Below are 17,895 nucleotides of genomic sequence, written 5' to 3' on the forward strand. Positions count from 1 at the left end.
GAGAGGACTGAGCAAATCTAACTTATTCATACTTTGGACTACATACTCCATGGTTGCGGCCATTGTTGTGTGACGTCAGACAACTGATTCCCAGCCTAGTCGGGGTAGATTTTCCCCCCAGAGTTTTCAAGTCGGAGCTGCCGTCTGTGTTTTTAATGACTTTGAACGGCTGTACCGTTTGCCACAATTCATTGGTGATACTAACTAACTGGGCGACTGTAGCTCACTGTATACTGTACGGAGAGTGCCGGTAAAGGCATTGTGTATCTTGGTTATGTGGGCGATATGGCAAATGGACGAAACTCCCACAAAGTTGGCGTATCCCTTTAACAATAATAGAACATTGCTCTTAACATTTTTCATGTAGAGAAAGTTTGTAGCTATAGATGTTAGCCTTTGCTGCTGTCTGCTTATTCTTCGGCTGCTAGTTCAGTGAGTTTTGGTCGTAGAGTGATCAGACTAATAACACTGGAATCTGTGGATTGATCAGCTTTTGTTTGACATCTTGTTGGACTTACTGGTGCAAACAGAAAAATCCAACCATTAGTGTGATCACTGCGATGGTACAATAGTGTATTCCCAAACAGGTAACATCTGTACAATAGCAGCTGTTGAGGAAGAGGAGAGTGTTTCTCCTTCACTCTCCTCTCACAGGTTTTCTTTCTGGTTCTGGGATTTGAACCGTGACCTTCTGGTCAAAATGCTGCTTCTCTTCAGGTTCAAACTGCACTTATTTTGTCTCTCCTATTTCTATTAGGATCCAGAGAGCAGACTCCCCTGGGCCCAGCTGTGTGGATGGAGCGCCCTTTGCTGAGCAAAGGCAAGACTTTAATCAGATGTTGTTATCCATCTCTCCTGAGAAGAGGACTCAAGTCATGAGATCTAAAATTGGTTCGGCATGGGCGCCTAACTGTGTGTTAAATGGACAAAATTTGAACAGGCTGTGGGGTTTGGGGGCATAGAGCTGAGGGAACATAGGGCTAAATGAACATAGAGCTGAGGGAACATAGAGCTGAGGGAACATAGAGCTGAGGGAACATAGAGCTGAGGGAACATAGGGGCTAAATGAACATAGGGCTGAGGGAAAATATTTGTTTTACTTAGGTGGAGACCTCATTTTCATGTTTTCTCCACAGAGTTCAGCAGCAAAGGACAGAAGTCCCCAGTGGTCAGTCTGTCCAGGAGCATCAAACACACCTGGACTCCACAGCGGAGGTGTGTACATGTACAACAAGTCAGTGTGTAATCAATGTAACTAAATTATAATTACAACTGATCTCATATCTGTTTAGAAACACTCAAAGAAACGATAAACACAGGGACACTGTCTTCGTTGTTTGTTGTTTCTGTGTGTGATGTGTGTATTGTTGATGTGCTGTTTTATTCTATCTTGGATGGCTCATTCTGGGCCAACCGTGTTTTTACAAACGAGGACCACAATGGAAACAACTCATGGACAATTTTAATACCGGTGTCTGGATTTTATCTGTTCATTTGTATTTTTAACAACTTTCTTAAATCAATCAATCAATCAATCAATCAATCAATCAATCAATCAATCATTCATTCATTCATTCATTCATTCATTCATTCATTCATTCATTCCTCCATTCACACCAGTGAAAATCAATAGAGCAGCACAATGGCTTGTCCGTACTATGAAATATGATGGTGCCGGGGCCACTGTTGTCATGCAGTAACACATCATCACATCTGAAAGTCTGGGTCAGTTGTGAAGCTGAAGAAATGCATAATGTACCAGATACTGTGTGTTTGTAATGAAGGGGAAGATAGTATCAGACAAAATAACTTATATCACGATTACATTAACAATAATATTCTTGTGATTGTGAATATTTCTGTGATTTTACCAGGGAGCAACGATGGCGACGGATAAAGAGAAGGTAGAAGACATGATGGCAGGTAGGTGAAACGAGCAGACTGATGCTGAATCTAAATGTCCACCCTCCAGACTTGTGGACTTCAGTCGTACTTAGTGTGACATTATAATTTATAAGCCGGTAAAGCCACTTTTAGCCGCCTTTATTTCTATAGAGAGCCAAAGTGAACGTCACTTCCTGCCTCTATCATCGTACCAGCGTCTGAAAAAATATGAATGGTGAGAGACAATACTATTTTGATCCCGTTTGAATTGTGCCATGAGCTCCACATGTACATTTTGTCCATTTAAAAGAGAACTGTGTATGTAATTTGTCCTGAAACCGAAACATAAGGTTTCGTTTTGTCAATCGACTGCATCTCTCGTCTTGCACAATCACACCATCAACAACACTTATGTGACTGGTTGTGCGTAGTCTTTCTCATTTATAACTTATACTGTAGTGCCACAGTTTTACCACAAACCATTTTTATGCCCCATTGGTTCTAATTTTAATTTATTTATCCTGGTTGCTACTCCACCCTCTGTCGATCTGGGGAGAGCCGAAACTGGCTCCATGCTTCCTCCGAGACATGGGCAGTAGCCAGCCGCTTCTTTTCACCTGACAGGGGAAGCTTCACCGGTAGGACATAGCACGTGGGAGGATCACGCTATTCCAACGAGTTCCCCTCCCTCCGAACAGTCGCCCCTAACGACCAGAGGAGGCACCACTTCAGTGACCAGGATATTGCATGTTTTGGTGTGGGGTTCCTATATAAAGGAAACCCCCAGGGGGCACGGGGAGAACATGCAAACTCCACACAGAAAGGCCCTTTTGACAACCCCACCCGGGCAGTGGGCACTCGAGGACATGCGGACGGGCACGCACTCCTTCAGCGCTCACAGCGTCCCAGGTGGGAATCGAACCCAGGATTGGTCCCAGGTGGAAATCGAACACATCTAGCTGTGAGGCGACAGCGCTTACCACTGCGCCACCATGCCCCCCAAACTTGACTTGGAAAGTTATTGTTTACATTGACAAACATGATATGTGTCCCCCGTGGCACAATTCAAACGGGATAAAAAAAGTATCATCTCTACCGTTCACTGCCATTTGTATTTTTTCAGATGCTGGTACGCTGAGAGAGACAGACAGTGATGTTCACTTTGGCTCTCTATACAACATGTAGGCTACACACATTCATATACAGAAAGGTTTGTAAATAAGGACCAGGCTATGGCTAAATTGGGTATTTCTCACATCCGGCAAAGTCTGCGAGTCTGCAAGTGCAGTGAAGTCCAGACATTTGCATTCAGCTTAGTGATTTGGGGCTCTAATGCAAACAGAGGGACCCAGGGTCCCATCCCAACATTCACCTTTTACAACCCATCCTTTCAATAGGGCGAATCTGTCATCTGTGTGATATCACAACAACACAAAAGTACTTCCAGGCGCCACTGCAGCAGAAACTATGAAATCTGCTGAAAAGCTGTGCCAAACAAACATTAATGTCTCACAAACTATACATCACATCACTTATTTTGACTTTGTGAGTGAGAGTAGAAGTAGCTCAAGCGTCTGATGTATATAATCTACAGTACCAGTCAAAAGTTTGAACACACCTTCTCATTCACTTAAATGAGAAAGTGTATCCAAATGTTTAACTAGTACTGTATGTAGTGTGAAACAGGACATGGAACATTTGATCATGTGACTCTAGTTCATTTGCATTTCACCTCAGACAAGACAGGACACTGCTTTCATCTCTGAAATGTACAGAGATTTGCTAGAAAGATTAACAACATTTCACCTTTTCATCAACTAGGGTGCTGCTTGATGACATCACTATGTTGACTGTACAGTACAGTAGTGGAGTGTTGCTAGTAAGGATTTTGAATGTTTTATGAATCAAAACAACCACAAACCAAGTCAGAAACACAACAGCCCTGTGAGCCTCTTGAATTTGAGTGAGTTCCTGCTCCATAGGGTCCCACATTATAAAGGTTGAAACAAGCATAAAACATAAACTGGGATTTCTCAAAGAGTACTACAGATAAATGAAAGCTGAATTAAGGTGATAGAGTCCTAAAAGTGGTGACTCATTTAAAGTTTAAATGTATACTATGCAACTATTTGCGGCCCGCGGGCGCCCCCTGTGTGGCCCGTGATCGAATTGCATTTTCTTTTTTTTCTTTTCTTTTTTTTACAGTGCACCTGAACGCAACATGCAAGATACCCGCTGAATAAGTGTCCAAATGTTCATGTCATTCTGGCCAATACTCCACTTCTGTTATAGCATTTCAGTCTGGAATATGGAATATCTTTCAATAATCTTTATGACTAAAAAGTAATCTCATGTGTAAGAAATGACTGTTCTACATTGAAGTAGAAATTTAAATAATTAACTTGTTGGTTTTGGATTTATTTCGCTTCAAGAGTGCATTTTTGTTCGTGTGACCCTCAACACAGGCTTTGAGAATCCCGGCCACTTACTGATACTTATGCTTAAATTAACCCACTCATATTCTGGTTTATTTCATTTCATTTCATTTCATTTTTATTTGTTCTGACCAAACACAGTACAAGAAACATACATACAATATATCTTGTTAACAGGTTACAGGTTTGGCCAGAAAGGAGCAGGATGAAGAAAACTTATTATACCTGCCCCTTTCTCAAAAAAATTGTAAAAAAAAACAAAACATAGATGGTTATGGACAGATGCCTATTTTGACAAGCAGTCATTTGAAATAGACGCTACATCATGGCCTCGGAGAAACAAAATTCTAATTAATAATTAGCAATCTTGTGACATGAGAACAAACAAAATAAGAAAATCATCCAGATACTTCATATTGGTTAATTATTCTTTTCCTATAAATTTTTTTAAACTGGAGAATACCCCTACAACTCTTTAAATCATTCGGTAGAGAGTTCCAAAGTTTAATACCTGTAACTGAAACACACATCTGTTTTAAGGTGGTCCGTGCAAGTTGATGTCTAAAATTATATTTCCTTCTGTGGTCCTCCTCTAGAGAAACAAAAACAAACAATTTCTGCAAGTTAACTGGCAAAGCTCGATTCTTTGCTCTAAACAAAACCAATAATGTTTGTGATTCAACTAAATCTCTAAGTTTGATTATTCCGGATTTCAAGAAAAACATTTTGGCTAGTGGAAATTCTAATTGGCTGGTAACATTAAAATCTAGCAGCCATATTGGCAGGTGGTGAAAAAAGTTAATTTCAAGCCCTGCAGGGAGAGCAAGTGGTGACATGTGAGAAAAGGATCAAATATTGGTGTTTAAGACTGAATAATGAATCACAACTGTTCATTTAAAATGAGTTATTCCTCTAAACCTGGCTTCAAATGCCCCAAATTTTTCACGCTGGCGCTGTTCAGCCCTCAGCAAAATCTGGTAGCGGCTCGCAAGTAAATTTTTGTGTGGCCCTCTCTATCATCAAAGTTGCCCATTCATGGGTTACGGCATTACAATATTTGTTCGGCCCCCGGCAACAATCTGGGTTTCTCATGTGGCCCCCCATGAAAAATAGTTGCCCACCCCTGGTCTAGCTTAAAGTATAGAATAGTTAGAGTTCAGAGGGCATGGTTTCACCATGAACTGCTGTTTAAAACAAACAGCAGTTGCACCCGAAGTATAGCCAAATTAGCCAATCCATATGTTTACAAACATGCTGATTCATCCTATAGGCTACATTACCTTCAAGTTAGAGCTGCGCACATAGGCAGTGCTTCTGGTTCTAATTCTGGTGATATTGCTGGCAGCAACAGTTGATTTGTTGATCAAAAAATTTCAACAAAACGTCCCTTTTCCTTTTTTGTTTATCTGCACCAGAGAAGCATTGCTTCATGTTTTTATGTCTTTTGGCAGCAGCTGGAGCAGTGGCCAGAAAAATAAGCTCAAAGACAACAGTCATTATTTTTGATAGAAGTGACATAGCCCACTGCCACACAGGCTGACTGAGCAGAGGTGTGGCCATCACTCCAGATTCAAATCATTTCTACAGCAATAAAAATGTCTGTGTATTTTAAATGGATGAAAACAGGTTAATATTGTCTTAAAAAATCTAATCTAAGTAATTAGATCAAGCAGCCATAGAACATAATTATTTAAAGCAAATATCAAGAAAAGTACAAACAGCCTACTATTCCACCTAGCCTAACCTACTCGGCTCCCCCAGCCTTAAAATCTGACGATTGGATTATCTGTGATTTAGAAATATTGATTGATGGATTTCAGACAGTAACATTTTGAAGATAGAAAATAAGCAGACATAAACATTGTTTTCAAATGAAAGCCTTCATGTTGTAATCCTTCAGAAGCAAAGTAGCCTGATATAAGATAGTTTTAGCCTTATCCTCACTCAAATCAGCTCATTCTTCATTCCCTTTCTCCTCAGAGAAGCACTTCGTGAATAAATACCGGTTTGAGCTGATCCAGAGAGTCACCATGGTCCCATCAATCTTGGATAAGCTCCTGACTGAGGACGTTATCATGCGAGAAGCCTACGATAACATCATGTCTAAACCTACCACTCAGGATAAGATGAGGGAACTCTATAAGTCACTGAATGCTAGTGGAGATAGAGGCAAAGATATCTTCTATGATATTCTTAAGAAAGTAGAGAAGCTTCTTGCAGATGACCTTGAGAAACCCAAGAATCAAGAAAATGGTAAGTTGGACAGTGATTAACAGAAGAACATCAAAGAGCAATAAATACTTAATTGGGTGGAAGATGTGGGCAGAAATACAGAAGGTGTCATTAAAAACTGAATTTGAATCCGATCCTTTGAATTTGTAATGTTTAACTTGCAAATTTTATCGACAATCTGAATCTATATTGTTGTGCAACTTAGTCCGTTGCCGTTCTTCCTCGTGCAAATGATCAAAGTGGTCAACATTTCTGATTCCCACATTCAATAATGGTTCAAATCTATTTTCCACCTGTAGTTTTTGGGACTGTTCAGTTTCCTTTGTTTTGGTTCAGATTTACAGAGGTTTGAGGTGAAATCTGGCACTTCATTAGCTCTGAGCCTGAGCTCCAGGCTGTTTTAACTCACTGACGGAACACATTGAAGTGTGTCTTGCAGTCTCTTCTTGTTTGTAGCAGAGCGATCTTATGTAGCAGGTTATGACAGTCCAGAGTGTCAAAAAGTAGAAGTTAAGACGCTGACAGGAAGGATAGACTGTTTGGTGTCAGCACATCTTAAAGAGTGTGCTGGGTTCATATTAGTTCAATCTCTTACTGCAGGGCAGTTTTCATTTAAAAGTTTGTTAGAGTAGTGAAAGTATTTGGGAGACGGCACAGCACTATTCCCCAGTGGGTGAATTCTCACATCGGCTTCTAGGTGGGGTGCAGGGTCAGCCAGGTAGTTCAGTGCCTCTGCAGCAGGTCGGAGTTAGGTATCTTGACTCAAAAACTGATAACAGTTGTGCACAATATAACAATAATACCTGACAGTACCGTCTACAAGACAAGTGTAATGCAGCCGTGTACATGTTGCATCATAACTTTATCTATAACCCCAGTAAAGAAGGTCCAGGTAGCCTGCGTACCTGACAAATCTGCGAGCTCATGTTTGATTTGCTCTAGTGAATTGGTCTGGTGATGCCAGGCTAGTCCTCAGGAATATCAGGGCTTTTATACAATCACAATGCATATGCATTGTCTGAAAAGTTCCCCCTGAAGTAGTTTACATACATGAACAAAACAGCAGTAAGTGAGAAGTTCAGCTAGCTGCTTGGTTAACATAGAAGTTGCCAATGCAACTAATAAAGCACAGCTAGCAGAGCTTTGTGGGAATCACCACAGTGTGAATGTGTCTTTAAGGAATCTGATCGGTTGCATGAAACTCATGCTTCAGTAATAATAATGTATTCTACAACAGCTACCCTATACCTCACACCCAGTCAGGACCTGCTTGTCCACCCACCAGTACTGAGCTGAATAGAGTCCATGGAGTTGGGAATGTGTAAATTATCGGGAAATGTTTGCATCACTATTGACTCACATCTGTTGTTTATTCATTCAGAAACTCATGCTGATGTCTGCCAACGTCAACACAAATCCAACCTGAAGGAGGAGTTTCAGTGTGTGTTTGAGGGGATTACTAAAGCAGGAAAGTCAACAGTTATGAATCAGTTCTTCACAGAGCATTACCTCACAGAGGGAGGGAGTGGAGAGGTCAATGATGAACATGAGGTCATACAGATTGAAGCAGCATCCAGAAACCAGAGACTGGAAACAACAATCAAATATGAAGACATCTTTAAACCCTTACCTGGAAGAATTAAACGGACCAGAACAGTGATGACATTGGGAGTGGCTGGCATTGGGAAAACAGTCTTAACACAAAAGTTCACTCTGGACTGGGCTGAAGAAAAAGCCAACCAGGATATACAGTTCATATTTCCATTCACTTTCCGAGAGCTGAATCTGCTAAAAGAGAAAAAGTGCAGCTTGGTGGAACTTCTTGATCGCTTCTTTCCTGACACCAAAGAAGCAGGAATCTGCAGGTTTGACAAGGTTGGGTTCATCTTTGATGGTCTGGATGAGTGTCGACTTCCTCTAGACTTCCAAAACAATGAGATCCTGACTGATGTTACAGAGGCAACCTCAGTGGATGTGCTGCTGACAAACCTCATCAGGGGGAAACTGCTTCCCAAAGCTCGTATATGGATGACCACACGACCTGCAGCAGCCAGTCAGATCCCTCCTCAGTTCATTGATGTGGTGACAGAGGTGAGAGGGTTCACTGACACACAGAAGGATGAGTACTTCAGGAAGAGATTCAGTGATAAGAAGCAGGCTAGCACAATCATCTCCCACATCAAGACTTCACGCACCCTTCACATCATGTGCCACATCCCAGTCTTCTGCTGGATCACTGCTAGTGTTCTGGAGTGTGTGTTGAAAACCAGTGAGAGAGGAGATCTGCCCAAGACCCTGACTGAGATGTATATCCAATTACTGGTGGTTCAGACCAAACTGCAGAACGTCAAGTTTCATGGGAGAGCTGAGACAGATTCACACTGGACTACAGAGATCAAGAAGATGATTCTCTCTCTGGGAAAACTGGCTTTTGAGCAGCTGGAGAAAGGCAAGCTGATCTTCTATGAAGAAGACCTGACAGAGTGCGGCATTGATATCACAGCAGCCACGGTGTACTCAGGAGTGTTCACACAGATCTTTAAAGAGGAGCAGTGTGGGCTGTACCAGGATAAGCTATTTTGCTTTGTCCATCTGAGCATTCAGGAGTTCCTGGCTGCTGTATACATGCTCCACTGTCACACAAACAGGGATGAGAAGGTACTGGACACATTCCTGGGAGAAGAATCTGATCGGGACATAAAGCTGAGAAGAGAAGTAGGTATATCGGAAGACAATGACCGATCCCTGGATGCCTTCCTGTTGAGAGCCATGGTGAAATCCCTGAAGAGTAAAAATGGCCACCTGGACCTCTTTATCCGCTTCCTTCATGGTCTCTCACTGGATTCCAGCCAGCGACTCCTACGAGGCCTGCTGGGTCAGACAGAGAGTAGACCAGAAAGCATCCAGAGAGCTATCAACAACCTTAAGAAGATAAGCACTCCTAATGACACCTCTCCTGACAGAAGCATCAACATCTTCCACTGTTTGATGGAGATGAACGACCAGTCAGTAAATCAGGAGATCCAACTGTTCCTGAAGTCAGAGAACAGATCAGAGAAGACACTCTCTGAGATCCACTGCTCAGCTCTGGCATACATGCTGCAGATGTCAGAGGAGGTTCTGGATGTGTTGGACCTGAAGGCCTACAACACATCAGAGGAGGGACGATGGAGACTGGTCCCAGCTTTGAGGAACTGCAAGAAGGCTCGGTTAGTCCTTGTCTGAATACCAACAGTATATCAGTGTAGAACCACCTTCATATCTGAGACCATCAGAATTACAATAAACATCTATAGTTCCTCAAACATACACACTATTAAAGGAACACTGACGATTTTCAACCAGCTTTGTATCATTACAAAATCAGTTTCACTGTATATCTGAAAACTGCAGTTGTGCAGGCATTCATTTAGTTTGACAGTTATTGAGAGCTGATTTGAGTTAAATTGTTTGTTTATTAAAAACGATCCCCATTAGCTAGACGACATCTAGTCTTACTGGGGTCCAAGAGAAAATACACATTACATGACACGCAATAATTAAAATACAAAAACACAAAGGAAAAGAACAGAAGAAAGCATAAAAAGCAAATCTAAGTTAAGACAGACAATAGAATGGTCAGCTAGCCCTCTAGCTGGCCAATAGCCCAAATATTAATATATGGTCCGTACAACTCTATACTTTAGAAAACAAACATAGAAGGAAAAGTGATGTGACAAACATCATTGTGTGTGATAGTGTGTGTGTGAGTGTAGATGGGATCTGAGCATCCTTTTAAAACCAAATATTGCATGGTTGACAATTCCAAGAGGCTATGGACAATTTTCTTATTATTGTGCTTGCTGAAAGCAAGGCACAATCTATAAAGTCCCCCATACTTATTATTATATATATCTGCCACAATTTCTGGGACGTAATAACTCCCACAGTTTTCACACCACATAGACATGCCAGAACTCAAAACGTGCGGCTCATTGAGGACAGGGTTGTTAAGACTTTTGTTAGGGTTTGGTCAAGCGGTTTGGGCGCTATTCACGATTAAGCACAAGTTTTTTTCCCATTCACTTGAATGGGGTTTCACAGAGGGGCCTTTTACTATCCACGAAAAAAGTTACACCAATTGACCAGATGGTGGCGCTATAACAGCCCTCTTTACATTTGGTCCATAACTTTTGAACTATAGGGTCCACAATCAAACTTCTTTTTTCCCTGGATTAACACCCATTTCCGTCTGACTAGATTTTCCGCCATTTTGAATTTTGTCCAAAACTGGGTTTTTTTGCGATTCCACCTTCAAATTTTGTCCAATCTTCACCAAACCAAAGCACACATCATGTGTGGACTGTCCTGCACAACACTGATTTCGCGGATTTAAAAAGAAAACGCACCATTGCGATATAATCGACTTCCAAAGTTCTGTGGGTGGGGCCTATTTCACGAAGATCGCCATAACTCTGGAACACCATGTCCGATGCTAACCAAACGTGGTACAGGTGTGCAGGGATGTACTCTGAGCTGATTAAAAACAATTGTGTAATTTCGCCTATAGGGGGCGCTATAGCAACATTAAGTACCTGTAGCTCACAAACCATAAGAGCGACTGTTGCCAAATTTGGTTCATTATGTTCATAGAGTACTCTTCTACTCTGGCCTAAAATATTACACCGATTGACCTGACAGTGGCGCTATAACAGCCATCTTTACATTTTGGTCGATAACTTTAGAACCGTAGCTTCTACAATCAAACTTATTTTTTGCCAGGTTTCCTTGGCTCGTCCCACGTTTACTTATTGCTGTGATCTAAAAAAAATAATTATTAATAAAATTATTTCGCCCCTGAATTCCTTGGCTCCTCCTGCTTCTCCTCGCATAGGCCCGTCCATAACTACTTAGTCCACCCTACCAACCGTCTACAAACACCCTAGCGACCAGCCGATAAACACCCTAGCAACCAATTACTACACCCTTTAACCACCTAGAGACGTGCTAGCTACACATTGCCGATTAGGGCTGCATGGGCAGGGGTGTTGCAAGGAGGCGGGGCGTGGCTAGGACAGCAAGCACAATTACATTTTCGTTAGGAAATTTAGATATTCTAGTTGGTTTTCTGCCTGGGCAAAGTCATCTGATCATTTTATTTTTTTATTTTTTATGTTATAAATAAATAAATATAAATAAATATAAAATAAATAAATAAATATATATATATACGGTATATATATATATATATATATAACAAAAGAAGGTACCACCGCACACTGGAGTCAGGATTTAACTGAGATTTATTCCGCAAACGACGTGTTTCGCTGTAGCAGCTTCATCAGGTTTGCTCAATATGAGCCTTGTACCTGCAACCTACCAGCACCTGATCTTTCCACTGGCTGTGCGTGGGGACTCTCCTTTCTCTTCATATATATAAATATATATATATATATATCAGAAACACTTTTATTGCCACAGTATTCAAGTTACATACGAGGAATTTGTCTTAGTGTCTGTATGCAGCGTAGCGGTCGGATCAATATACAGAGATAAGAAGTAGGAAAGCTACAGACAATCACAGCATTGCAAGTGCAATCAAATCAAGTAAATCTATATACAATATGTACATGAGTGGAGGCGTGTTCCATGGATAATAAATATGAATTTACGTTGAATTTACATGAGATTTACAGACTGAGTTAAATAGGCATTAAATAGGCAGTGAATTTATATGAATTTACAGTGGGAGTTAAATAGGAGTTAACATTGAATGTACATGAAATTTACAGTAAGTTAAATAGTAGGGGTGTCACGATACACTAATTTCACGATACGATACGATACACGATATTGGGTTCACGATAACGATACAATACGATATTTTAACAATATTCTTTTTAACAAAAGTAAATAATTTTTATGTATTTATTTATCATTTATTCAACCATGTGAGTCCCGTTGAAATCGAAACCTCTTTTCAAGGGAGCCCTGGGAAAATACTGGAAAAATAGTCTTTCATTTGAAATACACAAAATACAAAACAAATGCTGTTTTTGGAAATTGTTATTATAATAACTATAAAACAACATGGAAGATAATGCTTCTCTTGCAATAGAATGTGTCACACTGTCACAAACTAAATGTTTGTTGCATGGTGAAAGAAAAATAAAGTATACAATCTATTTCTTAAATAACTCATGCTCAATGGTCCCTAAACTTATGTAATCTTATGTACCCCTTGAGCTGTTTTGCCATGCCTGTAGTAGTCTACCCCCTCACTCATGCGTGTTGATTCTGCTAAATTTGTTCTATTATTATTCAGGAGCAAAAAATAAATAAATTACGATATCATTTTTTTCTGACGATACGCATATCGTGACGTTTCGATATCGCGATATATCGTGCGACGAAAAAACCGTGACACCCCTATTAAATAGGCATTAAATAATGAAATTTACATGAATTTACAGTCCCAGTTAACACATTCACTGCCAACAGTTTTTTTTTTACTGTAGGTAGCTTCTGCCAAGGTTTTTTTTTGAGGATTCTGGCTCATCTTTCAAGAGCCGAGGATTATTTTCTGCTAGGACTTTGTGACAACAAAATATCTCAAAATGAACTAATAGAATGTGTGCTTTCTCTGTCTAAAAGAGTTAGTTTGTAGAGTTAGTAGTTATGTAGGCATTAGCAGTTGAATACAGCATGGTTTCAGCGTCTGAAAATTTAAGCTGAGATAAATGCCTTTTTGTGAAATTCGATAGAACAGTCACTTTAACCATTTATTTTTGGCATCAGTAAGACGTCAGACATCTAAACAATAGTTCTGAACAGTAATTTCTCCTTCAAACTCCTCCCTCCGTGTGTGTTCTCCTCCTCCCTCCGTGGCTGCAGCGGGTGTGTCACAAGCGAGTTTCTGCTGCCTGTTTGCTGCCTGGCGGCCCCTCGTCGGGCCGCGGGCGAGTCTGGATGGGGCTCGCTCGTTTCTTGGGGTTTCGGTTGAGAGCTTTGATGAAGCTTTTGCGATTCTGGGCTTATTTATGCTGCGTGTTTCAAAGTGTGTTGCACCCAGTCTATTTTTGGAACCCCCCACCGTTGTGCGCCACCGTTGTGCGCCAGCGCGAAAGCGTTTTCGCCAAACCATTCTACAGTATGAGAATGGTTTCCTCACGCTTTCCCCTGCAGTTTTGGCTCGGCTTTTTCTAGTCTGGAGAGCACTGTCGCCACTTAGTGGGTCAGTGGAATGGGTTGTACACGTTCGGTGGCTCCCATATTTTTTTTTTTTTTTGACGAGTTGACCCGTCCACAGCAGTCAACCGTTGGTTTCTGCTTGACGAGTTGACTCGTCCACGGCAGTGAACGTGTTAAACAGGCATTAAATCAGATATGAGTTACAGTTTTATGGGGGGGGGGGGGGTTCAGCTGACTTCAGGAGGAGATAGTGGGTTTGCGGGGGGGGGGGGGGGGGGGGGTTGTTGGTGAGGTCCTTGGTGGAAGGGGTTTCCAGGTCTTGTTGAGGCTGATGGCGATTGGGAAGAAGCTGGTCTTGTGGCGAGTGGTTCTGGTCTTGGCAGACCTCAGTCTCTTGCCGTGGGGGAGTGTCTTAAAGAGTTTGTGGCCAGGGTGGGAGGGGTCGGCCATGATCTTGCGAGACCGCTTCAGTGTCCTGGCTGCATGCAGGTCCTGGAGGGATGGCAGGTTGCATCCGATTATCTTCTCAGCACAGCGGATGATGCGCTGAAGTCTGTTAATGTCTTTGAGAGTGGCAGCAGCATACCAGACGGTGATGGAGGAGGTGAGGATGGACTCAACGATGGAGGTGTAGAAGTGCACCATTGTGGCCATTGTGGCTGCCGCACAAAGTACATCCTCTGCTGTGCCTTCTTGGTGAGAGCTCGGATGTTCAGCTCCTATTTTAGGCCATGGCTGATGATGGTCCCCAGGAAGCGGAAGGACTCAACAGTGTTGAATGGGGAGTCACCCAGGGTGATGGGGGAAGTTGGGGCTGTGTTCCTCCTCTAATCCACAATCATCTCCATTGTTTTTTGAGCATTTAACACCAGGTTGTTTTGACTGCACCAAGTCACCAGATGGTCAACTTCCTGTCTGTATTCCGACTCATCTCCGTCTGTGATGAGCCCTATGAGAGTGGTATCGTCCGCGAATTTCAGGAGCTTGACTGGTGACTGGAGGCGCAGCTGTTGGTGTACAGACCGAAGAAGTAGGGAGAGGGGACGCCGCCCTGGGCAGCACCGGTGCTGATCGACCGAAAGTCAGTTATGTGCTTACCCAGCCTCACATGCTGCTTCCTGTCAGTCAGGAAGTCTGTGGTCCATCTGCAAATGGGGTCGGGGGCGCACAGCTGGGAGAGTTTCTCCTGTAGCAGGGCTGGGATGATCGTGTCAAACGTTGAGCTGAAATCCACGAACAGAATCCTGGCATAGGTTCCTGCATTGTCCAGATGTGTGAGGATGTGGTGGAGGGCCATGTTTATTGCATCGTCTACAGACCTGTTGCACTGTAGGCAAACTGTAGGGGGTCCAGGAGTGGGTCTGTGATGGATTTAAGGTAGGACAGGACAAGACGCTCAAAGGACTTCATGACCACAGAGGTCAGGGCGACGGGTCTGTAGTCTTTAAGTGCAGAGGGCCTTGCCTTTTTTGGGAGGGGGATTATGGTTGATGTTTTGAAGCATGTTGGTACATAGCAGGTCTCCAGTGAGGAATTGAAAATGTCTGTGAATACTGGGGCCAGCTGGTCAGCACAGCGCTACAGGGCAGAGGGTGATACGGCATCAGGGCCAGCCGGTAATTGGAGAAATATGAGCGGATATAAGAGCATCCGCTCATATTTTCTCTAATCAACTGCCTTCAAGTGGGACATCCGGGACATCCCCCTATCATCGCTCATTATTTCCCCTAAGCTTCCCTTTCTGTTTTGACCAAGTTTTCCATGCTCAAATTACAGACGTTTAGGCGGAAGTATTTATAAATTGAGAGAGCCAACCGTCTTTTAAGAGACTAGTATTTTACAAGGCTGCAAATTAATACTGAACAAACAATGACTCAAATTAAACAATGCATACTGACAATGTAACAAGAGCTAAGTAGGCTACAAATATGGGCTATATCCTTTTAACACACAGACCCCACTAGCTGGCCAGCTGGATCAGTTCAACATATCGCTAAACAGACCACCTCCCTACCTAAGAAACACTTTTCTATTAATGAAGGGTTTCACACGTTATGGCTCTATCCATGACAATTATGTATATTACATTTACATGTTGTCATTTAGCTGACACTTTTGTGAAAATGTAGAATACGTAGAATATTTGTTATAAATTGTGTGTGGTGTTTTTATTATTATAATGCCACATTTGAATTCCATGCGGCCCCAGGCGTCCTGACCTCAAGGTTGGGAAAGCCTGCTGTAGGCTCAAAACTTTGAAAGTAAACCCCAACCAAATCTGTAGCTCTAATGGTGTCAGGCTGTTTTATTGAGTTGTTTTACCAGAAGTTGAACTCGACATGCTGATTATTATTATTTTTTGTTATTATTATTATTATTATATTATTATTATTATTATTAGTGTTATTATTATTGTTATTATTAATAATATCACTATTAATATTATTATTATAGTTTTTTAATCATTTTTACAAAAATGATTTCATAATAGCATTTATGTAATCTTTTCTGTTTGGTTTCTGCTTATATCTAATTATATAATTTCGAATTCTATACTACAAATTATTATTATTATTATTATTATTATAATGTAGTAGTAGTAGTAGTGGAAGAAGTATGCTGTATAAGTTTTGATTGCTATGCTAGTCTCTGATAATCACTCATTTTACAGTAAATCTGAAAACAGACATTCTGGCTGTGAACTCTCAGAGACCTCAGCTCTGAAGTCCTGGGGTCCATCCCATTTCTCTTAATTGCATCACCTTTGCCTCTCTTCCGTCCTTTCCTTGCGTCTTAGTCCCTCCCACTGAGGAGGGATGGAGGAAACAAGTGAGGAGAGACGAAACGAGGAAATGTGCGGTTAGAGAAATGAGACGTCCTTCCATCTGAAGCATCATGTGAAGCCACGTCCGTAATCCTGATGACGGTGGCAGAAGATTACAGCTACAACAGCCCCCCCTTTCCCTTCACAACTAAAATGGGTTATGGCTGAACACCTGAACTAAACGTAATTTAGGCTCCCCATGTTCTTACATTAATGTTATATCAGTATCATATGATGGGCACTTATCACTTGTGCTGTTTCTCTAAAACCTTGTTAATTTGAGCTTCTTCACTACGTGGTGCCGTTCATTTGTAGTGTTGATGATTAATGAGTCCCTCGACCACCCTGCATTTCGGATATTCCCCTGCCACCCTGCATTTGGGAAATTATCTTCCGGGAAGTCTGGTATGGTGTCTCCTTATTAGTATTAGATATTTCATATGAAAAGACGTTATTTTGTTTTTGTCATACCTGACAGTTTCGACTGCTTTGCTTCCTGCAGTCTTCTTCAGAGACGTCACGTGATGCTGCTGTGACGTATATATGGATGGTTTATGTGGGTTTGGCCATCCCACCTACATAGGTGGGGTGACCATGTCCCCCGCTGGCCGGTATTTTATGGAGGACTGCATCCCAGGTATGCGAGAGCATGTAGGCCCCCTCGTCCCGGTTTACAGTCGTGTGGGCATGCTTCCGGATCTCCAGTGCCTCCCTGATCCAACGGTGGCATTTGTTGTTTTCCGATCGAATGACCTTGGCCTTCTCCCAGTCCATGATGTGGTTTTCCCTTTTGCAGTGATCCGAGATGGCTGACTTCAGATTCTCCTGCTCCGCTTTTTGTTTGATTGCACGTGTGTGTGCTCCAGATGTTTCCTTTTCACATTCTTTCTGGTGTTCCTTCTTTCGTGTGCCAAATGCTCTACCTGTTTCTCCAATGTAAGTTTTATTGCATGAGAGGCATGGGATTTCATAGATCACGTCACACTTCCTCTCGGGGTCGATACGGTCCTTGGGGTGCACCAAAACCTGGCGTAGCTTGGTGTGCGGCTTCACAGGTGTGCTGATGCGGTGTTTTTTCATGGCCCTCTGTATCCGTTCCGTTACCCCCCGGATGTAGGGAAGGGTGGGTGACCATGCCGACACTTTCTGTTTTGGGTTTGATCTTCCTGTTTTTACCTGCTTTGTTTTTCTGGACTTCCTGTTTTCCCTTTTTTATGGCCCATCGTGGGTATTGGCACTGGCTGAGAGCGTTGTTGATATGCTTTTCTTCCTCCTGTCTATCCTCTGGGTCTGTTACGATGCTGGTGCGGTCATATAATGTTCTTACTACTGATAGTTTGTGTGCAGTGG

At 42.1% G+C, this 17,895-nt stretch overlaps 1 protein-coding gene across 1 annotated transcript in view; it reads left to right on the plus strand.

Moving 5' to 3' along the window:
* The first annotated feature begins 1,173 nt into the window (after nt 1–1,173).
* Nucleotides 1,174–17,895, plus strand: part of LOC310773354 (NLR family CARD domain-containing protein 3-like) — a 68,183-nt gene continuing 51,461 nt past the window's right edge. The window contains exons 1-4 of the mRNA XM_083633224.1: nt 1,174–1,215; nt 1,875–1,923; nt 6,300–6,572; nt 7,933–9,760. Coding sequence (XP_083489350.1) covers nt 1,884–1,923; nt 6,300–6,572; nt 7,933–9,760 — 2,141 coding nt within the window. The 5' untranslated portion in view covers nt 1,174–1,215; nt 1,875–1,883. The remainder of the gene's footprint in view (nt 1,216–1,874; nt 1,924–6,299; nt 6,573–7,932; nt 9,761–17,895) is intronic.

The sequence above is a fragment of the Poromitra crassiceps genome (assembly GCF_964638095.1).
Source record: "Poromitra crassiceps genome assembly, chromosome: 3".
Taxonomy (NCBI): Eukaryota; Metazoa; Chordata; class Actinopteri; order Beryciformes; family Melamphaidae; genus Poromitra; species Poromitra crassiceps.